We start from the raw sequence: 27777 nt of genomic DNA, 5'->3' as shown, positions 1-27777 counted from the left end.
GTGGGTTAAAAATGAACCCATCAACCGGAGAGTGTCTACATTTGCTATTAGGTTTTGCTAGATTTAATTTTACATTTTTTACTTGTGGTACAGGTTTCCTGTACAGATTAAGCCTAGTCTTGGACTCAAAAGTACCAGTGTGTGCATGCTTTTCAAGTCCAGGACTAAATGTAATCTGTCAGGGTGACCCCTAAGGTTTTCCCTGATGTTTGTACTGGTTGATTCCTCATGAAACTAGAACAGAACAAGTCTGTGATTTGGGGGATTTTCATACAATTTTATCCATAGAAGGGTCCTTTTTGGAGTCAGGATTATTGACATTGTTTCATTTGTCTCTTAAAGCATAATTGAGAAATAATTAGTTGATGTTGGGACGTTTTGGCTTTACCCAGAGGCCTCCTTTTTAAGACTCCGTAATGTTTCATCTGTATGTGCGACAAAGGACAAATTGGTGGCTTTAACGCTCAGTAATATGACGAGCATTTTGATTTTCAATAACTTTTTGTTATTACTTTAATTTATTAATCAAGAAAAATATAAAATGTTAGATTTGGCAAATTGTTTCTATTTTGTTAAACAATGTACTCTAGGATCATATCAGAGTTCCGTCGTGGGATCTCTGCTCGTTTTTTAAAGATACATTTTCACAGTAGGCAATGTAACCAATCACAGCCCACCTTTTACTTGTATCATTGCCCATCCTGCAAATCACCAGCCGAGGTTGACCATTTTTGAATCCGAAAAGCAATTGGTCTGAATTTTACTATATATACACACACGCACACACACGTATGTATGTGTGTGTGTGTGTGTGTGTGGTTTTCAGACCCCTTCCCTTTTTCCACATTTTGTTACGTTACAGCCTTATTCTAAAATGAATTAAATGAAATGCTTTCCTCATCAATCTACACACAATACCCCATAATGACAAAGCAAAAACATTTTTTTTAATTTTAGCAAATGTATAAAAAAAAAACCAAGATGTTATTTACAAAAGTATTCAGACCAGAAATTGAGATTTGCTCCGGTGCATCCTGTTGCCATTGATCATCCTTGATGTTTCAGCAACTTGACTGGAGTCCACCTGTGGTACATGTGTAAAAATGGATTGGACATGATTTGGAAAGGCACACACCGGTCCATATAAGGTTCCACAGTTGACAGTGCCTGTCAGAGCATAAACCAAGCCATGAGGTCGAAGGGATTTTCTGTGGAGCTCTGAGACAGGATTGTGTAGAGGTACAGATCTGGGGAAGGGTACCAAAACATTTCTGCAGCATTGAAGGTCCCCATGAACACAATGGCCTCCATCATTCTTAAATGGAAGAAGTTTGTAACCACCAAGACTCTTCCTAGAGCTGGCCGCCTGACCAAACTGAGCAATCGGGGAAAAGGCCTTGGTCAGGGAAGTGACGAAGAATCCAATGGTCACCCTGACAGAGCTCCAGAGTTCCTCTGTGGAGATGGGAAAACCCTTCCAGATGGACAACAATCTCTGCAGCATTCCACCAATCAGGCCTTTATGTTAAAGTGGCTAGACGGAAGCCACTCCTCAGTAAAAGGCACATGACAGCCCGATTTGGAGTTTGCCAAAAGGCACCTAAAGGACTCAGAACATGATAAACATGATTCAACTCTTTGTTGTGAATGCAAAGCATCGGGTATGGAGGAAACCTGGCACCATCCCAGATCCTTGATGAAAACCTACTCAGGAACAGAGACTGGGGCGAAGGTTCACCTTCCAACAGGACAACAACCCTAAGTACACAGTGGCTTCAGGACAAGTCGCTGCATGTTCTTGAGTGGCCCAGCCAGAGCCCGGACTTAAACCCAATTTGGACATCTCTGGAGAGACCTAAAAATAGCTGTGCATCGACGCTCCCCATCCAACCTGACAGAGCTCGAGGCTCTGCAGAGAAGAGTGGGAGAAACTCTCAAAATAAAGGCGTGACAAGCTTGTGGTGTTTTTATTATTTTTAATACATTTACAAACATTTCTAAACCTGTTTTTGCTTTGTCATTATGGGATATTGTGTGTAGGTTGGAGGGGGGGGGGGACCATTTAATACATTTTAGAATAAGGCTGCAATGTAGAAGAGGTAACGGGGTCTGAATACTTTCCCGACTACACCGTATCGCAAATTTAGACTGCCACTGTCCCATCTAGTGGAATTCGCTCAGCTCTGCATCCAGGACAAGATTCATTCCGATGACACCTTAACCTGTGTCTGACATATAGTCACCAGTCAGAGGTAGATGAGGGGCTTTGGGCTAGTAATGCTTTTTTCCATTGGTGTCAATGAGATTAGTAAAGTTACTAATTTGACATCATGGGCTTTTGGTTTCGTTTAGCGCTGCTCTGGGCTGTTTTTAACGCTTGACTGCCTGCTGCACTTAAGAGCAGGGCCTGTTTTTTTTGTCACTTTACTCCAGTCGTTTGAGGTCACACAGCCTCTCGAAGCACGTGGGCCGGGGGCGTAGTGTCATCAATATTCCACCATTTTCCGGGCAAACCGTGTGAGAAGTAACCAGTTATTCCCTCTTACACCTCGGGCCCCAAATGCATGTCTTTGTTTAGTCATAAATTGTGTTGAGGCTCCCCTTCTGGATGCCTCAACATGAGATGAAAGAATTCTAAAGGTTTTCTTTGTGATTCTGTGTTGAATCATCTTCATCAGGATTAGCACCTGGTCACGATCCACAGTGTGTGTGTGTCGGTCATGTTTGTCCTATGGGTGCTGTGTATTGAGCCATTCCAATTAAGTGTTTTAAGTATTGGTTGATTGTGTGTAGGTGAGGTATTGGGCATGGAGCTCTGTGGTGGGGGGCATGTTGATGAATGTTAACCCTGGAAACAATGCAGGCCTCCATTCATACTGGAAGCCCCCAGTCAGCAGCGTGTGTGTGTGTGTGTATTCATTCATATTCATGGCGTAGGCATGGCAACTGCTCATTCCCTACCCCCCCCCCCCGCCCCCCAAATCAGGCCCCTATGCTCTTAGCGTGTGCTAATGTGTGCACACACTCATCCTGTCAGCAGCTCACTTCTGAATACAACCGTAATTCTGCTCTACCTGACCTAAACAATGAACAGAGGCAGGAACTATGCCTGGTGGCACATCAACTCAACAGTAGAAGGGGTCAAAGGTCAGATTCGAAATGGACAACACCATACCTGTCAAATAATTACAGCTGACCTAAACCTGGCATTTTGTCTATTGACTGCCCGGTTTAGATGACAACGTTTTCCCCCTGTGCATCAGTTCTGGTTTGAGAGCCAATTGCATTCTGGACCTGTAAATTGCACCAGAATTTCACGTCATTCTTGTCCATGGCAATGAAACCTCCAAACACCTGTTTCTTGCAGTTTAATCAATCTTGTAATTTGGCTATGTTTTTTTTTTTTTTGTCTCGCGTGGCTGTCAACCTCTCTGTTTGAATTCCACATCTTCAAAGTCTTGTGTCCAACCTGTCAGTGCTCCCTAATACACCTGTAACTAAGGGTCAGTAGAGGACAATAAGATTGACTATAGTCAATCAGCAAACATGGCTTTCCCTATGAAACTCCTGCACTCTATAGAAAAGCAACCAGTAATTAAAGCTGCAAGGGGCAATGCCGGGGTTCAAGCTGTTTCCCCAATGTGTCACCATCAGGACAAATTTGGAGACTTCACCTTGGGATGAGCTACTTCTTCTGTTCACCTTACCACACTTGGCAAATGTCAGAATTCAATCAACCACATCATGCAAAAATACTTTTGCTGAATTTATCTTTTTTTAAATGATATTGACTTCTTTAAACATGTTTTTCTACTGAACCGCTGCACCTAATTTGGTATATAGCATCTATGGATGCTCATCTTTTAAACACAACATTTTTCCAAGTGTCGCTATGAGTCGTTGAGCTTACATACATGTTTTTCCTGTCCAACAGTGCCATCATGCTGCCAGACTCTACAGGTTACCTAGACGCACCTCCCTGAGCGTGTGTGCCAAATTTCATCACTCTTGAGACAAACTGCTCGAGAAATAAACATGTGCCTGTTATAGCGCAACCTTGTTGTTGATCACCATATGCTTGCATATGTCCAGTCTTGACAGTGTTTGGAACATGTGCACCGAGTTTTGTTACAATACGAAAATCCATGTCTGATCTACATGAATTTGTGCCAGACCACGCCCACGTGAATGTTTATTGGTCAGTAGCGGCCATGTCTGACATACTAGCCTAGAAAATGTTGCGTTGGGAGACATTGGTCCATAGATAGGTCATTCGGTGCCAGAGGAGCAATGGGTTCTTGAGTGTTCCTCGTGTGGAGAGATCTATGTACCAATTTCTAAGACTCTAGCTCAGTGGGGGAGAGGCGTGAGCTTTCAACACTAGCGTTTCAATCGCTTGTTATAGCGCCAACATGTGGCTAATTGGTATGGCATTGCATGAGGGTGTGGCCTTCATGTAAAATTGCAACCTCCTAGGCCTTACCATTTCACTGAAATTGTTTTTTAAAATTAAATTGCCAGAAGGAAATTACTACTAATAAATTATAATGCCAATAAATACAGTAGGGTTTCACAAGCTTCACAAGCTTCACTACTTAATAACCCTAACTACTCAAGTCTTAAGGGACTGCAGTGCCTTGACGTTGTACCAGTGTGCCCTCTGCTTATAGTGATTGAGGTTATAGTGATCATATTGGGCCTTTACTGTGAGCGAAAGCTGTGGCCCATGTCGGTGCAGCTTGGGACTTCACACCTTAGGAGGAGAGCGTGTGAGAGAGGCTCTTTTCTACCCCCTGAGATCCCGCACGATACTTGCCCAACAGTTGTCCCCCCCCCCCCATCCCCACCCCCTCCAAGCAGGACGATGTAAACAGAATTGTCTTATTTAGCCCAACAGAGATTGTAATAGGAGAGCAATTGTTTTTGAAACCGCAAAAAAATGTATAGACATCTTCCCGTGTATTAGATGTATTATTGAGTTTTTACGAGAAATTTAGAAATTACAGTGAAAGATGGTTACTCTGAAATTGACGGTGTACTGCAGCTTTAAAGCAATCTCAAACACCTTCATTAGTTCAATGCAAAAGCGACTAGGAACACAAGCATCTGACTTTTTCAGTCGCAATCAAGCTTTTTTTTTTTTTTTTTCCCATGTAAATGATTTGCCTGATATTAATGAAATGAAGCATGGTTTGTTCTCAGGAAGGCCGAAAAGCAATCTAGCTATTATTTAGCTCTCTAGCTAGCTTAGCAAGTATGTGAGGAGGATGCAGGCACTTTGTTTAGCTTGCTACCTAGTTCTGTATAGTATGAATGACACTGTTAGGGATTCTTCTGCCATTGAAAACCTTGAGTGGGCCGCCTAATCTCTTTTTCATGCTGCCCAAGTGAAAAGTGTACATTTTAGAAATACGTTTTCGGCATGGAAAAAGTCTGTGAAAACTTAAACGACTAAAATCAGGATGTAATGCAATTGAAATATGCATTTAGCAGTAATGATTTTGTTATGTTTGAGCATTAGCCAATGCATAGAATTGCAGGAAATTCACATTAAAACGGCAACATCTTATCTCTATGTCAGATGTAGATTCACAGGAAATTAGGTATAAAACTAAATACACTTCTCTCAGCTCAATGGGGAAATGTGTAGATTCACAGGAAATTAGGTATAAAACTAAATACACTTCTCTCAGCTCAATGGGGAAATGTGTAGAATTGCAGGAAATAGTTGTAAGAATGGGGTGCACCAAAAATCTAATCTAAAATTCAGCTGTGGCGGCGGGCTGACTGCGCCCATTACCACTCCTCGTGCCACGCCCAACACCTAAGCCCCCTTTTGATCAAGAAAAACCCCCGACTGTATGACAACGTTACTGTACTTTTTTATATTCATATGTGACAGGTAATTTTTTTGCTGTGCTGAAATTGCTTGAGGGAGGGAGAGATGTTCAGTTCTAAAATCAGCTGGGGATGTCTTCTATGATCAACATTTGCAACTCATCACCACTATCCAGGAGCCATACTGCTTCAGGAGGTGTATATGTGGAGTGTGGGTGATGCAAGACTACTGCTTCAAGAGGTTTGTGTGTGTGTGTCTTGTCACCACTTTGCATCGAGCGTCACTTCTTTTGAGAGAGTGTGTAATTGTGTTAAAAGCTTTTTTAGCTTCAGCGAACCGCTGCCTGATGTTTAGGAAGCTCAAGGGCAGATAACAAGATGTTATTTTACCCCTGCTGATCTCATCAGCCTTACTGCAAGAGGTGCTGTTTATGTTGATGGTGTTCAGTTTCGTGGATGAACATTTCTGCTGTCAGTTGGCAGATTTAATGACGTATTTGCACCCCTTTTTAGCAACGTTAAGTTTCAGCTGTGATTAGCTTGTCCAGTTGGCAGCACACCGGAGATTTGCTTTGCCTGCGTGTGTGTTGCACTCCTATCCTGTTTCGTACCTGTTTCTTATTCAAGAGGGTACAATGTAGCAAAATATTTAGCAATGGAAATAAAATAAAAAGTAATGTTTCTTATTGGATAAAACCATGTACACCCTGTGTCAGCCTGTTTTCTTCTGTTTGGCGCCTAGTGAATAGGACCCTAGACTAGCTGTGTTGGAACATGCCTTTGGGCACAGAGAGCCAAACACTTCACATTCCTTCATAGTTGAGGGGAGTGGTAGGGGTACAGAATGGGATCTCTCCAAAAAGAAATCGAGGAGTGAAACCAGAAGGAGATTCCTCTGCACTCCCTATCTTGGTACCGTCTTCAGCTGTAAACACACTTATGCGGATGTTATAACGGCCGTTGGGAGTGAAGGTCAGGAAAGTTATTGGGTGACATCACGGATCGAGATTCCATTCTATCACGTTCTGTAATGGTTGACTATTTTACTGGAAATTTGAATATGTTTCTCTTGTACTCACATGCTCTAAACACTAGTCTGGGGAGTAGCCATTTGACAGCTGGGGACTGGACAGCTTGGCTGACCCTCTGACCTAAAATGCCTCAGTTTTTTCAAACGCTCTAAACCAGGGTTGGGCAAACATTCTATTTGCGGGCTAGAAAAGTACAGTTATTTGAAAATATATAGGTCCATTTTATAGTTTTTATATACTTTTGTTCTAGTTTTACATGTTCAAAAGTGGCATGGAGTTGATTTTATTACCCATAATAATAATTCTACCCATCCACCCCTTAAATGTGTTTACTGACACCTCCGAAGGTCCGGATTGAATGGGTTAGGCTTTCCCACAAGTGAGCTAAACTGACGTCAAAAACCGCAATCCAGCCAAGGTCATGTGTACCTACAGTGCAGGCCTACAGTCGTGGCCAAAAGTTGAGAATTACATTAATTTTCAGTCTGCTGCCTCAGTTTGTATGATGGCAATTTGCATATATACTCCAGAATGTTATGAAGAGTGATCAGATGAATTGCAATTAATTGCAAAGTCCCTCTTTGCCATGTAAATTAACTGAATCCCCCAAAAACATTTCCACTGCATTTCAGCCCTGCCACAAAAGGACCAGCTGACATGTCAGTGATTCTCTCGTTAACCCAGGTGTAAGTGTTGACGAGGACAAGGCTGGAGATCACTCTGTTATTCCAACTCAATCAGCATGACAGACTGGAAGCTTCAAAAGGAGGGTGGTGTTTGGAATCATTGTTCTCCCTCTGTCAATCATGGTTACCTGCAAGGAAACACGTGCCGTCGTCATTGCTTTGCACAAAAAGGACTTCACAGGCAAGGATATTGTTGCCAGTAAGATTGCATCTAAATCAACCATTTATTGGGTCATCAAGAACTTCAAGGAGAGCGGTTCAATTGTTGTGAAGAAGGCTTCAGGGTTCCCAAGAAAGCCCAGCAAGCGCCGGGACCGTCTCCTGAAGTTGATTCAGCTGTGGGATCAGGGCACCACCACTACAGAGCTTGCTCAGGAATGGCAGCAGGCAGGTGTGAGTGCATCTGCACGCACAGTGAGGCGAAGACTTTTGGAGGATGGCCTGGTGTCAAGAAGGGCAGCAAAGAAGCCACTTCTCTCCAGGAAAAACATCAGGGACAGACTGATATTCTGCAAAAGGTACAGGGATTGGACTGCTGAGGACCGGGGTAAAGTAATTTTCTCGGAATCCCCTTTCCGATTGTTTGGGGCATCTGGGGGAGAAAAGCTTGTCCAGGTGAGCGCTACCATCAGTCCTGTGTCATGCCAACAGTAAAGCATACTGAGACCATGTGTGGGGTTGCTTTTCAGCCAAGGGAGTGGGCTCACTCACAATTTTGCCTAAGAACACATGCATGAATAAAGAATGATACCAACACATCCTCGAGAGCAATTTCTCCCAATCATCCAAGAACAGTTTGGTGACAAACAATGCCTTTTCCAGCATGATGGAGCACCTTGCTTTAAGGCAAAAGCGATAACGAAGTGGCTTGGGGAACAAAACATTGATATTTTGGCCAGGAAACTCACCAGATCTTAATCCCGTTGAGAACTTGTGGTCAATCCTCAAGAGCCGGGTGGACAAACAAGAACCCATAAATTCTGACAAACTCCAAGCATTGATTATGCAAGAATGGGCTGCCATCAGTCAGGATGTGGCCCAGAAGTTAATTGACAGCATGCCAGGGCAGATTGCAGAGGTCTTGAAAAAGAAGGGTCAACACTGCAAATATTGACTCTTCGCATCAACTTCATGTAATTGTCAATCAAAGCCTTTGACACTTATAAAATGCTTGTAATTATACTTCAGTGTTCCACAGTAACATCTGACAAAAATATCTAAAGACACTGAAGCAGCAAACTTTGGAAATTAATATTTGTCATTCTTAAAACTTTTGGCCTCAACTGTACACGATATAATGGATTGGATTTGCAGTGCTTTTCCAAGGGTTCAAAGTGCTTTTGGTTGGGATGAAGCATACCTCAACCACACAAAGTGCAGCACCCACCTTTGTTTTTCTATGGTGGTACAGTATTTCTACAGGTGTTTGGCAGACATTAAGTGTCATGTAAGTCCATATTCATTTTAGCAGTAGTTAAAGTTTCACATAGTTCCTCATGCATATTGATGATGGTGAGGGGAGCAAGGGGCTGACTCCACTCTGTCTCCTCTCCAAGGCCAACAGACTCTGGGACTGACTGGGCTCCAGCCTTCTACACTGGGAGACTGCACAGTCTGTGCCAAGACCCAGCTTAGCCTAGACCCAGTTTATCCAAGACCCAGCTTAGCCTAGACCCAGTTTATCCAAGACCCAGCTTAGCCTAGACCCAGTTTATCCAAGACCCAGCTTAGCCTAGACCCAGTTTATCCAAGACCCAGCTTAGCCTAGACCCAGTTTATCCAAGACCCAGTTTATCCAAGACCCAGCTTAGCCTAGACCCAGTTTATCCAAGACCCAGCTTAGCCTAGACCCAGTTTATCCAAGACCCAGCTTAGCCTAGACCCAGTTTATCCAAGACCCAGCTTAGCTAAAAAGACAAAGTAGCATTCCAAATATGCAAATTATAGGACAAGATCATTTGAATCGTATTTATGAACTTCAAGAGACGGTAGAATATCTTTACAAAGCCTGGAGACTGTCTGGCACCCTGCTGAGCTTAGCCTAGCATATCTACAGAGATTCACATGTTCAGCAGGGTTGAAGTCCAGTCAAATCAGAAAGTAAACTAATTCCAAATGTTCCTAATTGAAAAGCATTGATGAGAATTGGAATGGGAATTTCAGTGTACTTCCTGAATTTAAATTGAATTGAACCTGACGTTCAATGTAACCAGAGCGGTGAGTCAGCAAAATCGCTGGCTAGCCCAAAGTGTTACATACTCTTTCTGTTGTCAGGTAGGATTAGACCTTGGCCTGCTTTCTGAACCCTGAGATGGCCTGGAAGGCGTCAACACAATGGGTAGGTGTGGGTGATGCACACATTAGTGAAACATGGCTTTGTACGGTCACCGGCTCTCATTTATGGCCTGGTTTAGTACCATACAATCATATGTTCTACTGTAGTTCAGGTAGGTTTTTCCCCTCACTGCAATGAACCTGGTGTAGAATGTTGTGCAAGCTTTTCGGTTATTGTGGCAATCTCAACTGTGCTTTTGGTTAGTATACTGTTGCGAACAGCTTGCTCTGATACTACATCTATAACCTCATAAGTTGTCACTCCACACTTTCAGTAGAGATCAGTAGGCCTAAAATAGTTTTTTTTTGCGGGTAATTTTGGGGTCCCTAAGTGAGATTTGGTTGGATCCCCCACAAACGTTTTAGTTTCCCCCCCCCCCTTGACTGTGGGGGGAAATCAACTTTTTTAGGAGATTTCTTGCAATTCTTCAAATTTTTCCATGGGCAAAAAAAGTTTTACAAATGTTAAGCTAATTTCCTGCAATTCTACATAGCTCATGTTAATGATATCGGACTGAGACTGACTAACAAAATCAATGGGTGCCCCCTGGAGGTCGGTCCCCTGGGCACGTGCCCTGCGTGACCAGTCGCTGGTATTCAGCCATGATTACCACAAGATGTCTGGCTAGACTAATTTTGCAATCAACAAAATTATCTGACATTGCTAATTGAGTGACTGACATAACAGAGAAATTGCTGATATACAACCACATTTCAAACTTGCACCTCACGTATTCTAACTCTCAACTGTAAGTTGAGACCCAGACTGTCAACCAAAATTGCTTCTGGCAGAAAATGCAGCCTGACACGCCTTGTGACCGTGCCAGACCGGCAGACCAAACAGTGACACAATCAGCCTTGTGACGAGTGTCTGGCTGTTCTGTATTCAGGAGAGCTGGGAGTTGACTGGCCATCAGAGCATTGTCTTGACAGATGGAGCAGAGTTTTTTTTTTTTTTTTTTTTTTTTGCAACAGGGCCATGAGGTATGGATACGCTGTCGTATGCTTTGATGCTAACACATCGTCAGAACACTCTTACACTCTTTCTGTTTCACTTCTCTCTCTGACACTCACTTTCTCACTCTCTCTATCCCTTTTTCTCAGTGTTTTTACCAGTCAACCCATCTTTATATGACCCCAATCATCCCATGCCATAACATCCTTAACCACCACATTTCTCTCTCTCCTTCCCTCCTTACCCCATCTTCTACTATCTATAAACTGTTGCTAAGCCCCTCCACAAACCTGTCTCAGCAGGCATGGCATTACACAGCATTTCATTTCCTGTGATTAACAGAGCTTGCTGCCATGACCAAGAGTGCTAGGGCATTGGGGTTCCTGCTAACACTACACATGCACATACATATACACATACACATACACATACATATGCATACATACATACATGCATACATACGTTGCAGAAGGAGAATGAATAAGGCTGACTGTGAGAGCTGGTGTTTCGAGGTGGCCATGTTCCGCCATACCAGAACATTTCTGGAGCTAGTAAGGAATGCTCCATTCCTGGCGGACTGAGGGTGTTTAAAAAGAGACCAGTGTCTGGGGAAATATCCAGCCAGACTAAGATTGGACAGTGAGTCAGATAATGCCATCTCACAGTTTCAGCATCACCATTTTGTGTGTGTGTGTGTGCGCATTCCTACTGTGCTTACTCAGCAAGTCAAATGTATATTCTTCAGGCTGGGGCATGAAGTTCCCTCAGTGTGGTCATTGCGTTGCCACAACAGCTCTTGGCTGACATTCACGTTGCTTCAGCTACACTCCATAAACTCTTATCGTACTGTATTTCATTCCGGACAGTCGTGAAAGCGCCTGTTAATAGTCTTTAGGCCAAGTTTTTACCTTGGTCAGATGAACTCTGGGCTGAACTGCAGTCTGATGTTGTGGTTGAAGATGTGTTTCTGTTACAGTTCATCCATCCTATGGGATATTATTAATTCAGTGCAATGAGTCAGTCTCTCTGGCCTTGTCTGAATATTAAACAAATCTACTTTCCTTGAGTAAAACCACTGATCTAACACTGTAGCTGTCCCGAAGCTACTCCTGCGTTGTCTTTACTGTGTGCTTAGGGTCGTTGTCCTTTTGGAAGGTGAACCATCGCCCTAGTCTGAGGTCCTGTGCACTCTGGAGCAGGTTTTCATCAAGGATCTCTCTGTACTTTCCTCTGTTAATCTTTGACCTGATCCTGACTCGTCTCCCTGCCACTGAAAAATATCCCCACGGCATGATGATGCTGCTGCCACCACCATGCTTCACCGTAGAGATGGTGCCAGGTTTCCTACAGACGTGATGCTTTGCATTCAGGCCAAAGAGTTCAATCTTGGTTTCATCAGACCAGAGAATCTTGTTTCTTGAGTCTTTAGGTGCTATACGGCAAGCTCCAAACAGCCAAACAATCGGGCTGTCAGGGCTGTCATGTGCCTTTTACTGAGGAGTGGCTTCCGTCTGGGCATAAAGGCCTGATTTGGTGGAGTGCTGCAGAGTTGTCATTTTATTTCACCTTTATTTAACCAGGTAGGCTAGTTGAGAACAAGATCTCATTTACAACTGCGACCTGGCCAAGATAAAGCAAAGCAGTGTGGACTAAACAAACATGCAGTCAATAACACAAAAAAATGAGAAAAATTAGTCTATATACAGTGTGTGCAAATGAGGTAAGATAAGGGCGGTAAGGCAATAAATAGGCCATAGTGACGATATAATTACAATTTAGCAATTAAACACTGGAGTGATCGATGTGCGGAAGATGAATGTGCAAGTAGAGATACTGGCGTGCAAAGGAGCAAGATAAATAAATACATTATGGGGATGAGGTAGTTGGATGGGCTGTTTACAGATGGGCTATGTATAGGTGCAATGATCTGTGACAGCTGATGCTTAAAGATAGTGAGGGAGATATGAGTCTCCAGCGTCAGTGATTGATTATATATAGAAAACAAAAGCAAAAATGCACATTTTAATAATCTTATCCAAACAAATTCCAAATTCATCTGACACAATGTTTAGTTTCCACATTGTTATTCCCACATCGTCCAGTTGGATCTCAGTGGCGTTGTCGTGTGTGTGTATGTATATATGTATGTATATGTGTATATGTGTGTGTGTGTGTGTGTGTGTGTGTGTATGTGTATGTATGTGTATATATGTGTATGTATGTATATGTGTATGTATATATATATTACTGCTCCAAAAAAAAGGGGGACACTAAAATAACACATATTAGATCTGAATGAATAAAATATTTGTATTAAATACTTTTTTCTTTACATAGTTGAATGTGCTGACAACAAAATCACACAAATGATCAATGGAAATCAAATTTATCAACCCATGGAGGTCTGGATTTGCAGTCACACTCAATTTAAGTGGAAAACCACACTACAGGCTGATCCAACTTTGATGTAATGTCCTTACAACAAGTCAAAATGAGGCTCAGTAGTGTGTGTGGCCTCCACGTTCCTGTATGACCTCCCTACAGCGCCTGGGCATGCTCCTGATGAGGTGGCGGATGGTCTCCTGAGGGATCTCCTCCCAGACCTGGACTAAAGCATCCGCCAACTCCTGGACAGTCTGTGGTGTAACGTGGCGTTGGTGGATGGAGCGAGACATGATGTCCCAGATGTGCTCAATTGGATTCAGGTCTGGGGAACGGGCGTGCCAGTCAGCTGCTGTACAACAGCTTTTCCAAACATGTTGGAGAGTAATGATTTAGTTTTTTACATTTTCCGGGTCAAGGTTTGGCTTTTTCAGGAGGCTTTATTACTTCCAGGTGGATGGCGTCTGGAAGGGCATCTAGGAATCTTTGGGTTGCCGGAGAATTTACAGTGCAGCTTTTGATAATCCTTGGTTGGAGTCTGAACAGATTTGTTGCGATTTCAAATGTAATAAAATGGTGGTCCAACAGAGCCACTTTTTTTATTCCACTGGACAAAACTAGATACAGGGTATTACTGTGGCAGTGCATAGGTCCGGAGACATGTTGGACAAAACCCACTGAGTCGATGGCTCCGAAATCCTTTCGGAGTGGGTCGGTGGACTTTTCCATGTGAATATTGAAGTACACACGCTGCTCTTCAGAAAAGCATACATGCACAATTTCTCTCGTTCACTTTCGCTTGTAAGTGTCCACACTGACTGAAAATTACATTTTAGTTGACATCGTCTGTGATTTTGCAATTAGTTTGTGTTAATTTTGAGGTGTCACTACAGTTCTTGGTTTGAATCCAGGCTGTATCACATTCGGCTGTGATTGGGAGTCCCATAGGGTGGCGCACAATTGTCCCAGCATCGTCCAGGTTTGGCCAGGGTAGGCCGTCATTGTGAATAAGAATTTGTTCTTAACTGACTTGTCTAGTTAAATAAAAAAAATCTATTAAAAAGATGCATAATGGGCTTTTTTTGCGTTTTTAGCGCCCCCTTGTGTGCTATGCCCATAATAGTGTAAATCCCGGGAAGAGAGAATATGAAAACCTGAATACCGTCCAACTTTAATTCCCAGTCTAAACAAACACATGCTGCTACAGAGTTTGCGTGTGTGGCACACACCTAATACATGTCTGTACACACGTGGATGTCTCAGGAGAACATGTAAGGCAAAACAATGCCTTTCCTCTTTGTAAAAGATTTAAACATTAGATATTGTGCGTTTCTCTGTTGAGCATAAAACATTCTGAATGGTGTTCGGAGAATACATTTTAAATCGATTATGTAAACCATTGACAAATGCCCACTTGAAGGAAAATCCTACTAGTGTAATAGTATAGGGATATATGAGGTTTGCTGAGACCAATTTTAAATTCCACTTGATTCTGCTGAAATCTGTAGATTAAGCCCTCCCAATACTTTACTGCAATTTGTCAGCATTTGTGAGGACTCTCCTAAAACTACAGGAGTAGATGGGTTGAAAATAATTGACGAATGCACTACTAGTGTGTGTGTGTGTGTGTGACTGGTTAATGTGTTTGGGGATTCAGCTCTTCACTAGTGGGACAACTTAATTGGACCAGCTGTACTGTTTCCCCCTGAGGGATTCTCTTAATAAATTAGAACGACTAAATATTATGAATGGTGTTGGCAGTGAATGCACTGGAGACTGAGCTTGTCGTGACACAATGTCTTGCTGTGAAAGTCTTGTACAGTATTTATACATTGGGTGGCAGGGTAGCCTAGTGGTTAGAGCGTTGGACTAGGAACCGGAAGGTTGCAAGTTCAGACCCGCTGACAAGGTACACATTTGTCGTTCTGCCCCTGAACAGGCAGTTAACCCACTGTTCCTAGGCCGTCATTGAAAATAAGTATTTGTTCTTAACTCACTTGCCTAGTAAAATAAAGGTTAAATAAAATGGGGAGGGGGGGTGAAACATGAGCAGTTTTCTAAGACAACACCTGGCGAAACGTTTTGCATTTCTTATTGGACAAATTCAGGTAGTCCCTCTGTTTCCTTTTGGTGCCTAATGAATACAACCCTGTTAGGTTTCAGGACAGAATGGGGACAGTATGTACTTTTTTTCTTTTGTATCCCTCTTTTCTCTGATAAGTCCATTACCTTCGGTCTTTCAACTCTTCTTCTTCTGTTTCTCGGAAAGCTACATTCTACACGTTTGTTTTTTATTTATTTTCAAAGCCTCATCCTTGTTATTCACTCTGCATCTCTGTATTCAGATACTGTGATATTATTATTTTTTTCTCCACTTAATTCCAGCCTTGGCGGTAACGGCCCCTGAGCCTGTAACACACTCTTCCATCCCTCTCTATAGGCCTTGACTTGTTCCAATGGAAACTCATTGGAAGCCATGGTGAAGGTTTGCTACACAAGCTTTGAGGTGTAAATGCAAACCGTTTTTTTGTTTGCATTTTTTGCTTGCCTAATGTCTCGCACATCTCCTGCTCTTGTCGGGTATTTCAGCAGACGTGCACACAATGATACCATCTCCTGTGGCACTTGATTCAGATGGAATGAGGCGATTAGAATGCATGTCCGTGATATGAAATTATTGACGTCATGAAATTAGTCGTCATGATTATTTCCCCGTGTGTGTGTCTCGCTTCCAACAGCAATCCCTTGTTCATCCTGGCGATTTGTTTAAACTGTGTTTCACTTGTCGTCCTTCACTAGATGGCCCTAGTACTGTTAGCAGAGTTTCTGCATCGCAGCCGACGCAATGCCAAGTGAACCCCTTTAACCTCTTGGAACTCTAGGGGCGCAATTTCATTTTTGGATGAAAAACGTTCCCGTTTTAAACAAGATATTTTGTCACAAAAAGATGCTCGACTATGCATATAATTGATAGCTTTGGAAAGAAAACACTCTGAATTTTCCAGAACTGCAAATATATTGACTGTGAGTGCCCTAGAACGGGAGCAACAGGCAAAACCAAGATGAAACGTCAACCAGGAAACCAGCAGGATTTGAGGCTCCGTTTTCCATTGTCTCCTTATATGGCTGTGAATGCGAGAGGAATGAGCCTGCCCTTTCTGTCGTTTCCCCAAGGTGTCTGCAGCATTGTGACGTATTTGTAGGCATATCATTGGAAGATTGACCATAAGAGACTACATTTTCCAGGTGTCCGCCCGGTGTCCTCCGTCGAAATTGGTGCGTCTTTTTCAGCTGCTGGTATTTTTCCATACGATTCTGAGGGGAAAGCAGGCTTCCACGAACTGCATATCAATGAAGAGATATATGTGAAAAAACACCTTGAGGTTTGATTCTAAACAACGTTTGCCATGTTTCGTCGATATTATGGAGTTAATTCGGAAAAAGTTTGATGTTTTGGTGACTGAATTTTCAGTTCGTTTCGGTAGCCAAATGTGATGTACAAAACGGAGCAATTTCTCCTACACAAAGATTCTTTCAGGAAAAACTGAACATTTGCTATGCAACTGAGTCTCCTCATTGAAAACATCCGAAGCTCTTCAAAGGTAAATGATTTTATTTATTTGGTTATCTGGTTTTTGTGAAAATGTTGCGTGCTAAATGCTACTCAAAATGCTAAGCTAGCTTAGCATACTCTTACACAAATTAGTGATTTGCTATGGTTCAAAAGCATATTTTGAAAATCTGAGATGACAGTGTTGTTAAGAAAAGGCTAAGCTTGAGAGCAGGTGCATTATTTTAATTTTATTTGCGATTTTCAGAAATCGTTAACGTTGCGTTATGCTAATGAGCCTGAGGCTTTATTCACGATCCCGGATCCGGGGTGGGGAGTATCAAGAGGTTAAAAACAGCCTTGACAATACAATGTTTTACGGAATGCTGAGAACTACATTGCTGATTTGAAGAACCTGATTGGACTAGAATGCAGATGAGAACTTTTGATTTATTTTTAAATGCTCCTTGTGCGACTCCCGTTATGGGAAAAACCTTTACTCTTCATTTTGTTTTACCCTCTGGCAGCCTTGTCTTTGAACAACAACTTGTCATGAAAAATCTGTCTGCACTTTAGTCTGAGCTGACTGAAGCCGGCTGGACTTTGTCTGTACTTTGAACTCACACTGGGCCTGTTGTGTTGTTGGTGAATCTCTACTCTAGCAAAGCACCAGTCAGTGCTTTACTTGACTGACCCAGAACCCTGTTTTTGTTTTGTGGTTCTGCATTAATTGAACCAATGCTGGAGGGCTTTGAAAATGAATTTAAATAGCACTTCCGGATCTGCAGTACCTAATCAGCCTTGACTCTGATTGCTTCTGCGGACCCTGGGGGCGTGGGGGCGCTCAGTGCGCACTGTCAAGTGCGTCTGGTTATCTCAGGCTCTGGTCCTAGGATTTACAGTACGTGCGCCTTGTATCGTTTTGCCGATCATGACGGTCTTGATGTGGGCCTGAGCATGTCTGTCGATCATTGAGGTCCATTGTGTCCATCCATGTGCGTCATCAGTAGACAGGCGATGGAAGCCCTGCTTTACTGGTTGTAGTACTGCCGCAGCAGGAGTGGAGAGGCCAGACCGAACGGTGCATGGTTTAGTCTAATTACCCACACTGCTGCTGGGTTGGAGGAGGGCACTAAATCACCAGGTGTTTCTATCCTATCCTCTCCACACAGAGACCTGTGTTTTTTTTTTTAATAGGATTTGTTTCCTTTCAAATACTTTGAGTGCCTGACAGCCAGATGGTCGGTGTTTGCACTTGTCCACTATTCATTGGTTCCACTGCATGCCATCTAGGCATGCTCAATCAAGCACAGCTGAAGTATCTTTCCTGTCCCAGCCTCGCTCTGTCTAGCAGTGAACTAGCGTTCTATTTGGCAAGGATGGCTTCCCATATCAGGGCATCTACTGTGGATGCATGGTCTCTCTTATCCAATCTAACAATGGCCTCAAGCCTCATGTCTTTGAGCTATTTGCACACATGGCATTGGATACAATTGCAATCAAGAGAAACCAATCCAACTCCAACCAGCAGATCTCATTGACCTTCCTGGATTGCACACAGTCTTGTGAGATTGGAAAAACACTAGTCAAGCATTTATTTTTTAAACTGTTTGTATTTGTTTGTCTGGGTCCATATTATCAGGACAATAATCGGTACTCGCTCGTCTTCATTCAGAGGATTTGAGATGCAGCCTGATGTTTTCTGTTGTGGTTGTGAGGTTAGATGGAAACATCTGCTGGTTCCATCATATCAGTAAAGCCTGCGGTGGGTTGTCATGGCTACTGCAGCTTTTCCTCAGTACCACAACACAGTACCCTTTTGACATGTGCCACAGAGTCAAGGTGTGTGTACGTACACCCCCCCTCCTCTCTCTCTCTCACACTCACACACACACACACACACACACACCCTCTACAGCAGTACCCATTCACAGAAATTCTCCCCCAGTCTGTTTCATGGGGCTTTTCCTACCTCATTAATCTACAGAATCACTGTAATTCAGTCACACACACTGTAATGATGTATCGCTGCCCAGCTAAAGGAGGTTCCATTAATCAGTGTGTGAATGATGGGGGTTCTAATGCAGAAGGCTAATGAACAGTTGTCACTATTTAGATACACTTCCTCTTCTTTTATCACCATCAGAGGGAACTCTCTGTAACCTTCTCTGTGTGACAAAAACAAATGTTGTGAGAGAGGGCCAGGGGTTGCCATAGTTTCAATGTGTAGAGACAAGGTGGAGTTTTTCCTTTTCAATCATGTTCCCCATTAAGGTCATCTATACGTCTCCGTCTACAGGGTGCTATTTACTCTGAGCTGTCTCTGACTGCGTCCAGAAGGACACCCTATTCCCTATTATAGTGCACTTCTTTTGACCAGAGCCCTATGGCACCCTATTCCCTATTATAGTGCACTTCTTTTGACCAGAGCCCTATGGCACCCTATTCCCTATTATAGTGCACTACTTTTGACCAGAGCCCTATGGCACCCTATTCCCTATTATAGTGCACTTCTTTTGACCAGAGCCCTATGGCACCCTATTCCCTATTATAGTGCACTACTTTTGACCAGAGCCCTATGGCACCCTATTCCCTATTATAGTGCACTTCTTTTGACCAGAGCCCTATGGCACCCTATTCCCTATTATAGTGCACTACTTTTGACCAGTCCTATGTAGAGAATAGACTGCCATTTTAGATGCAGACTCCGCCTTGTTTTTATTTATTTAATTTAACTAGGCAAGTCGGTTAATAAGAACCAATTCTTATTTTCAATGGCGGCTTTGTTCAGGGGCAGAAAGACAGATTTTTACCTTGTGTGTCAGCTCGGGAATTCGATCTTGCAACCTTTCAGTTAGTAGTCCAACGCTCTAACCACTAGGCTACCTGCGCGCACACACTGCTAGGTGTTTTTCTCTGGTCCTCAGTAGATGGGTTGTTACACCAATTCGGTGCCTTTTTTTTGTTGAGAAGTGTAAAAAAGTAATTTCGTTTAAAAAAAAAGTGTTCCCATCTCAAGAGGTTAGTTAAATGAAAATACTATAGCAAGTGCCAAATAAAGTAATGGTTGAACGCAACAGGGTTAACTTCTTAAATCAGCCATAAATTCCCTTGTGAAAGGGGGAATGGAAGCTTGTTGTGTGCAACAGTGAGTGGCAAATGAATGCAAGCTTCACAACTTTTATAATTATTTTCTTTCTTTGCAACATTTCTAGCCTGTATCAAAGGGTAACGGGTTGATGTTTTTATGCTCGACCCGCTCAGTTTTCCACAACAACACCAGAAAATGGCCAAAAAGAGTAGAGCCACTAATGATTTGACGATTAGATGTTCCTTTTTGAAAAACACTTTTTTAAGGAATAGTTTCACCATATTAGACTTCAGTTCACCAAACAGGGTTGACTTTAAAATGAGGGCTCTAGACGTGAAATAATCATCTTTGTCAAAGCAACAAAATAATTTGGGTTTTACAATGATGGTAAAAACATGGAGAAATGTTGGGATTAAGTGGGCTAAAATCTTCCTAGAAGTCAGTATGCATAGAGGGACATAGCAAGTCTTCATTCATGTAAAAAAACAACAACAACATTTTATAGAAGTCTCCGTGTGGTGTGTGTGTGTGTGTGTGTGTGTGAATTAATATAACAGGGTTTTAAATATTGATGAACAATTTCTACTTAAAATATCATTGCACTCAGCTGTGCAATGTGCAGCCTGCTCTGAGTGACAGACAGCCTGGTTTAGCCCAATGCTTTGAGGGCCATGGTCACAACGCCCACCACTACTCAACCCCCCCCCCCCCCCCCGTGTGGTCTGGCTCAGCTGACCTCTGTTCAGCATCTTCACATTGTTGTTGCTGCTTTTATTTTTAATGGAGGCCGTCTGCATTTGAAATTCGACTCGGCCAAAGTTTCTCCCCTTCAGCTATTGTCTTTGACTCCGTCCTCCACTATGTGTGCTTTAACACGTGTGGTTTTTCTCTCTCTCGACGGTCTTAGATTTATACCACTAGGGTGTGGCCCGGAGCACAGTACACTAACCTTTGACACGGGTTGCCGTGGCAGCAGCACTGTCGTAGGCGGCAAGGCGTTTAACGAAGGCTAAACACACTATCTACATCCAAATGTAGTCTCAACTGGGTCAGTCACTCTGGACGGCAGCCATATCTATACCAAGTCATTACTATGGGATTTACAAGCTATTGAGCGATCCAAAGGCTTCTATTTGATTGTGTCTGCTGTAGGTGTCGGCTGTAGGAGATAGAACTACCAACTGAGTGGCGGAGAGCGTGTAGCTGGTTGAGGGAGAGCGTGTAGCTGGTTGAGGGAGAGCGTGTAGCTGGTTGAGGGAGAGCGTGTAGCTGGTTGAGGGAGAGCGTGTAGCTGGTTGAGGGAGAGCGTGTAGCTGGTTGAGGGAGAGCGTGTAGCTGGTTGAGGGAGAGCGTGTAGCTGGGTGAGGGAGAGCGTGTAGCTGGGTGAGGGAGAGCGTGTAGCTGGGTGAGGGAGAGCGTGTAGCTTTTACTTATGGTAAAAGGTAGTGCCGGGAATAGGTGGCCATTTGGGACTCAGTCAGGCAGAGAATGTCATGCACCACTTCAGAAAAGGTGGAATGGCTGTCTGGTTAAATATTTTCTGTGTGGAGGGAACTTCCCACTAAGCTGGGAGTTGAAAGGCAATGGCTCCACGGTTGTACTGTCTGCATGTTCATTTTTAATGTTTTATTTCACTTTTATTTAACTAGGCAAGTCCGTTAAGAACAAATTATTATTTATATTGACGGCCAAACCCTCCCCTAACTACAACGCGGTGCCTTATACCGCTGCGCCACTCGGGAGAAGGCACTGGGTAGAGTGTTGTACTGTCTGTATGTTAATGTAGGGAAGGCTAGTACTATCTGTATGTTGAGGTTGACTGGACTCTGAAGAGTGGGGAGCAGAGACACTGTATGAAGCAGCCTGTCTAGAATTTCCCCCACAGTGGAGCTGGCTGGTACATTATTAATACAAAAGTATGTGGACACGTCTTCAGATTAGTCCATTTCAGCCACACCTGTGGCTGACAGGTGTATACAATCGAGTACACAGTCATGCAATCTCCATAGACAAACATTGGCAGTAGGATTGCCTTACTGAAAAGCTCAGTGACTTTTCAACATGGCAGTGTCATGAAATTTCTGCCCTGCTAGACCTGTCCCGATCAACTATAAGTGCTGTTATTGTAAAGTGGGAAACGTCTAAGAGCAGCAATGACTCAGCCGGAAAGTGGTAGGCCACACAAGCGAACCGAACTGCCGAGTGCTGAAGCGCCTAGCAACACACACTACAGTTCCAAACTGCCTCTGAATGCCAACGTCAGCACAATAACTGTCGGGAGCTTTGTGAAATAGGGTTTCCATGGCCGAGCATCTGCACACAAGCCTCAGATCACCAAGCGCAATGCAAAGTGTCGGCTGCGATGGTGTAAAAATTGCCGCCATTGGACTCTGGAGCAGTAGAAATGTGTTCTCTGGAGTGATGATGACTCACGCTTCACCATCTGGCAGTCAAACGGACAAATCTGGGTTTGGCAGATGCCACGAGAACGCTACCTGCGCTTATGCATAGTGCCAACTGTAAAGTTTGGTGGATGAGGAATAATGGTCTGGGGCTGTTTTTCATGGTTCGGGCTCGGCCTCTTAGTTCCAGTGAAGGGAAATCTTAAAGCTTCAGCATACAATGACGTTCTACACGGTTCTATGCTTCCAACTTTGTGGCAACAGTTTGGGTAAGGCCCTTTCCTGTTTCAGCATGACCGTGCCTCCGTGCACTAATGCTCTTGTGGGTGAATGGAAGCAAGTCCTAGCAGAAATGTTCTAACATCTAGTGGAAAGCCTTCCCAAAAGAATGGAGGCTGTTATAGCAGCAAAGGGGGGACCAACTCCATATTATTACCCATGATTTTGGAATGAGATGTTTGACGAGCAGGTGTCCACATACTTTTGTTCCTGTATGAATGTTCCTGGGGATGTGAGGTAGTGTTTACGTGTGTGCAAGACAAGGGATGTGGGCTAGGGGAGGTTGTGTGTGAGAGAAACATGGGACGTGTGTTTCAAGAGAATTGCAGGCTGCTGTGAGTCACGTTCATGTTCTATAGGAGTGCTTGATATACAACATCACTACATTTCTGCTGCAGTCAGCCCTTAGCCCTGCTGCGCTTTGTGATGACCTCATTGTTTACGTTACGTCATCCTAATCTCCAATCGACCCATCCCGCCACTCCAGACATTACGCCCTCCTAATGTGCCACCATCCCCCCTTTCAACCAACCCTTCCTCTAGGCTAATGTTACCACTCTATTCCTGCTAGCGCTGCTACTATTATTAATATGACCCTTCCACTACTTCCGCTAATACTACTAGTCACGTCAACATTTTAAGCAGGTAACGCTAACGGCTACTTGCCAAATTGCTGCCTTTGCAATTTTTGCTCCGTCACTGTTGACATGTACCAACTAGCCGTTAGCCTATGCTAACTGAATGTACTATTACTAGCATTTGCATAGCATTGTTCTGTTGTCTGTGGTGAGTACAACTGGGCCCGATCCCCTAAGCCATATGCACCTGTGGAGATCTGAGAGGATTTGACACATGTCAGCGATATGGTAATAGATTAACTTTGCCCTCTAGGCTATGTGGAAGTTTCACCATATTGTTTATTTCAATCAAATCCACTCAGATCTCCACAAGTGACCAGGGTTCGACAGTATTATTGTTATTCCATGGACATGTGGGATTGCGCCTGGTTGAAGTTTGACATTTTTTCTGGGATTTTAAAAGGGTGTTTTATATTAAGTTCTGGACTCTTTTCTTCCTACTGTAGGCACACTCACCTCAGCCCGAACGTCGACTCTCTCTCTCACTCTCACTCTCTCACTCTCTCACTCTTCACAGGTGGTGCAATAGACCTGAAACAGCAGGTCATGGTAACTCTACACCTGAGGATGATTCACCCAGCTCCACCTATGTAATTCTTCCACATCTGTGCTTCACACTGCGGGGGGGGGCACAATTTATAACCAATCAAAAACAATTTTGTAGGGACTTCTGGTCCCTACAAATATAGTTAAACATATCCACACACATGACCACACAGCTGTCTGATCCCCCCCCCCCTCTCTCAGCTGCTTTACCCACCTGTCAATCTCTCACTGCTGGGGTTGGTGGGAGGGGATTGTGTGTCTCACTGCTGGGCCTGGTGGGTTGGAGAGATGATAGAAAACTAGAGACAGAACCCCTCTGCTTGAACACTGCTCCACTGTCTCAAAGAGAGCAGGGAGGGGAGAGAGGGGCATTCCTCTGTTCATCGTTCATCACCTGAATGATGGGGCCAGGGGACCCTGGCCTGCCGACAAGGCCCAGTGTGTGAAAGGAACTCCTCACAGTGACCAGGGTTATCTCCTCTATAATGATGCTACACTAATCTACTGTTAGGATGATCTCACGAGGCCACACGCACTAAGGTGAGGTGAGCTAATCGTGTGTGTGGGGGAGGGAGGGAATCAGAATCAGTTGGCTCCATTTTCAACATTAGCGAGTCAACAGGTTTTTTTAGCACTGAAATGTTTGTTTTGAAGCTTTTGCATTCTCGTCTGAGCCAAATCCAGCTGACTCAGTGTTTCACATTGACGTGGCAACAAGTGCTCTCCATAAAATAGCAGCTCCATGCATTCAGCACACTGTGTGTGACATTATATATATATTTGTGCAGGCAGCAGGAGCTGCTATTTGTAACGCTGTGAAAGCATTACTGGGAAGTGTGTGTGTGGTACAATTCAGTGTGTGTGGGAGAAAAAAAATATATAGATTATATATATATTAGTGCAGGAGCTGCTATTAGCAACACTGAAAGCGTTACTGTGAAGTGTGTGTGTGTATCAATGTCTAGAAGTGTTAGTTGGTGATGTTCGACCTAGTTTCTGATAGTGATGTGCTCCAGTTCAGTTCCATAGTGTATATGATATGCTCCTCTGGCTTGGCATAGCTGGAGTTTAGCTCTGAGCTGAAGTGTTTTGGACTGAGCACTTGTCCCCTCTCCCTCCAACCTCTCTCTGGGCTGGGGTCCAGTATTTCAACAATGAGATGCACAGTGTGTGAGGCTGTACAGTTATTACACACTCTGGGGGGAGGGAGAAGGAGAGGGGGCACCGAAACGGTGCACTGAGAGGGTGTCTGTCAGACATCCTGGTACACGGCCCAAGTGAACCGTCTCATCCTCCCTTCTCCTCAACGAGACTCCTTTGCGTCTCATCCCTCTTAATTTTCTTCTCTCTCCTCCTCTACCAGGCTGCCTTGTCTCTCTCCTCCATATCTTCTTCTCGTTTCCTGGTCTGGTGTCTTTAACGGTTTCTCACTTTATCTATAGATCTAGTTCCATCTCTTTCACTGTCTCTCACACACTACCTTCACCTTTCTCTCCTCTGGGCTATCACCTCTCCTCCCCTGTGTTCTCTCGCTTTCTTTCTCTGCCTCCATATCATCCTGCCTCTTACATCTGTCGCTTTGTTGAGCTGTAACAGTGGGACCGTGTTCTTGGCTGCAGCAGCTCCACCTCTAGTCTGTACTGGCGTTAGTCTCTATGGAGTTGGGTCTGTTGTAGAGAATAGACCCACACTTCCCCCTCGTGGTGTTTATTTAGCATTACATTAATATGTGGACCACTGGTGAAACTAGGCTTTCTTTACTGCTTGGGGACTTTGACAAAAGCCTTACCACTACATTTCAAGCACATTCTTTCACTACCATTAAACAATGACCCTTTTCAATGTGGTTTTTAAAGGGTATGTGTTTTATTAACTTCATGTGGAAGTGGTTTTGAAGGTTGTTTTAGTTTAACACCAAGTATATTTGCGCTAAACTCAAACAATTCCCTCTCACACTAAACTCCAGGTGATTAAAGACACCGGAGATGCTGTCTTCAAAAAGGTTTCGCTTCATACAATTGTTGTCTCTCGATGGGAGGCAAGTGCAATTTCAGTACAAAGTATTTCATCCAGTCTGTAAGCATGCAAGTCACTTCCTCTCCTTCCTGTCGTTGCTTTGCAGAAGGAAACAGAATTTAGCGTGCTGGATCATGACCAGAGAGATCGCCAGCTTGTAGTCCTAAACTAAATAGATTTAGCATTTTCTACGTCTGGTTCATTGGCTATTCCCACTATTGCTCTTTATTCAGTAGAGACATTGAATGAGTAAGTAACCTAAACAGATAACTTGTCTGAAGTAGACATGTCTGGAATTGTTCAGTGGCACTTTAATAGCAATGTATTGTATTTGTAAATCTTTGTGTAAGTGAACAAGTGAAAGTGTGTGATTATATATCTCATACACACACACACGTATGTGGACACCCCTTCAAATGAGTGGATTTGGCTATTTCAGCCACACACGTTACTGACTGGTGTATAAAATCGAGCACACAGCCATGCAATCTCCATAGAAAATGTTGGCAGTAGAATGGCCTTACTGTAGAGCTCCGTGACTTTCAACGTGGCATCGTCATAAGTCATTGTGTCAAAATTCTGGCCTGCGAGCGCTGCCTTGGTCAACTAAGTGCTGTTATTGTGACGTGGAAACGTATAGGAGCAACAACGGCTCAGCCGCGAAGTGGTAGGCCACACAAGCCCACTGAACGGGAACGTCGAGGGTTGGGAGCGCAAAGCCTGTAAAAAGTTCCAAACTGCCTCTGGAAGCGAGGTCAGCACAAGAACTGTTCGTCGGGTGCTTCATAAAATGGGTTTCCATGGCCAAGCAACCGCACACAAGCCTAAGATCACCATGCGCAATACCAAGCGGCGCCTGCAGTGGTGTAAAGCTTGCCGCCATTGGACTCTGGAGCAGTGGAAACGTGTTCTCACGCTTCACCGTCTGGCAGTCCAATGGACAAATCTGTGTTTGGCAGTTGCCATGAGAATGCTACCTGCCCCAATGCATAGTGCCAACTGTAAAGTTTGGTGGAGGAACAATGGTCTGTTTTTCATGCTTCTGGCTCGGCCCCTTAGTTCCAGTGAAGGGACATCTTAACACTACAGCATACAATGACATTCTAGACGTTTCTGTGCTTCTGACCTTGCGGCAACAGTTTGGGGAAGGCCCTTTCCTGTTTCAGCATAACAATGCCCCTGTGCACAAAGCGAGGTCCATATAGAAATGGTTTGTCAAGATTGGTGTATAAGAACTTAACCGGCCTTCAGAGCTCTGACTTAAACCCTATTGAATACCTTTGGGATGAATAGGAACACCAACTGCGAGCCAGGACTTCGCGCCCAACATCAGTGCCTGACCTCACTAATGTAATGCTCTTGTAATGCTCTTGTGGTTGAATATTTAAGTCCCCGGCGCAATGTTCCATCATCTAGTGGAGAGCCTTCCCAGAAGAGTGGAGGCTGTTATAGAAGTAAAGGGTGGACCAACTCCATATTAATACCCATGATTTTGGAAGGACATTTTCGACGTGCAGGTGTCCACATACTTTTGGCCATGTGGTGTATTTCTTCTCATGGCTGCAAATATACATTTCTCTCCCCCTGACCACACCTGTGGAATGGACTTGAACATTCAGTCTTCTACCGGGGGTGAACATGTGCTTTGCATTTCCCCATTTGTGTGAGAGATGAGCGTACTGCCCCATTCTGAGTGTCACAGCATGTCTGTGTGTCAGTCGAAGTCAGAGACGGTGTGAAATGGGAAGCTCTGATCGACAAGATGTGGAGACACATATTTCGTACCAAACAAGGTTTCCGCGTAACCCAGGCAAGTCTCAGACCCTCTGTTTTCAGTGTGTGTGTGTGGTGTATTTTAGGGGCCAGAGAAAAGGGTCCCCCCTGTGAGGACGGTGGGTTTGGAGAACTGCGAGGTAGGAAACACATGGTGGTGTCTCCTGACTAGCCCTGACAAGCCCCAGCTATTCATTCTCTCTGTCAGAGGAAGAAGGCCACAGTACTGTCAACTTGGACTCTACTGAAACCTCTA

General features: G+C 43.8%; 1 protein-coding gene across 4 annotated transcripts in view; it reads left to right on the top strand.

Moving 5' to 3' along the window:
- The window catches only part of LOC135508452 (ribosomal protein S6 kinase 2 alpha-like), an 82901-nt gene that overhangs the window by 20217 nt on the left and 34907 nt on the right, over nt 1–27777 (top strand). Inside the window, exon 1 of one of the 4 annotated variants that reach the window (XM_064928645.1) lies at nt 27452–27558. The exons of 2 other annotated variants lie outside the window; for them this stretch is intronic. In XM_064928645.1, coding sequence (XP_064784717.1) covers nt 27511–27558 — 48 coding nt within the window. In that variant the 5' untranslated portion in view covers nt 27452–27510. Of the gene's footprint in view, nt 1–27451; nt 27559–27777 lie in introns of those variants that run through there. One more of the 4 variants, XM_064928646.1, reaches the window with a different exon arrangement.

Source organism: Oncorhynchus masou, chromosome 21 (genome assembly GCF_036934945.1).
Source record: "Oncorhynchus masou masou isolate Uvic2021 chromosome 21, UVic_Omas_1.1, whole genome shotgun sequence".
NCBI lineage: Eukaryota > Metazoa > Chordata > Actinopteri > Salmoniformes > Salmonidae > Oncorhynchus > Oncorhynchus masou.
Note: the sequence above shows the minus strand (reverse complement) of the source record. Positions and strands in the feature narration are given on the sequence as shown.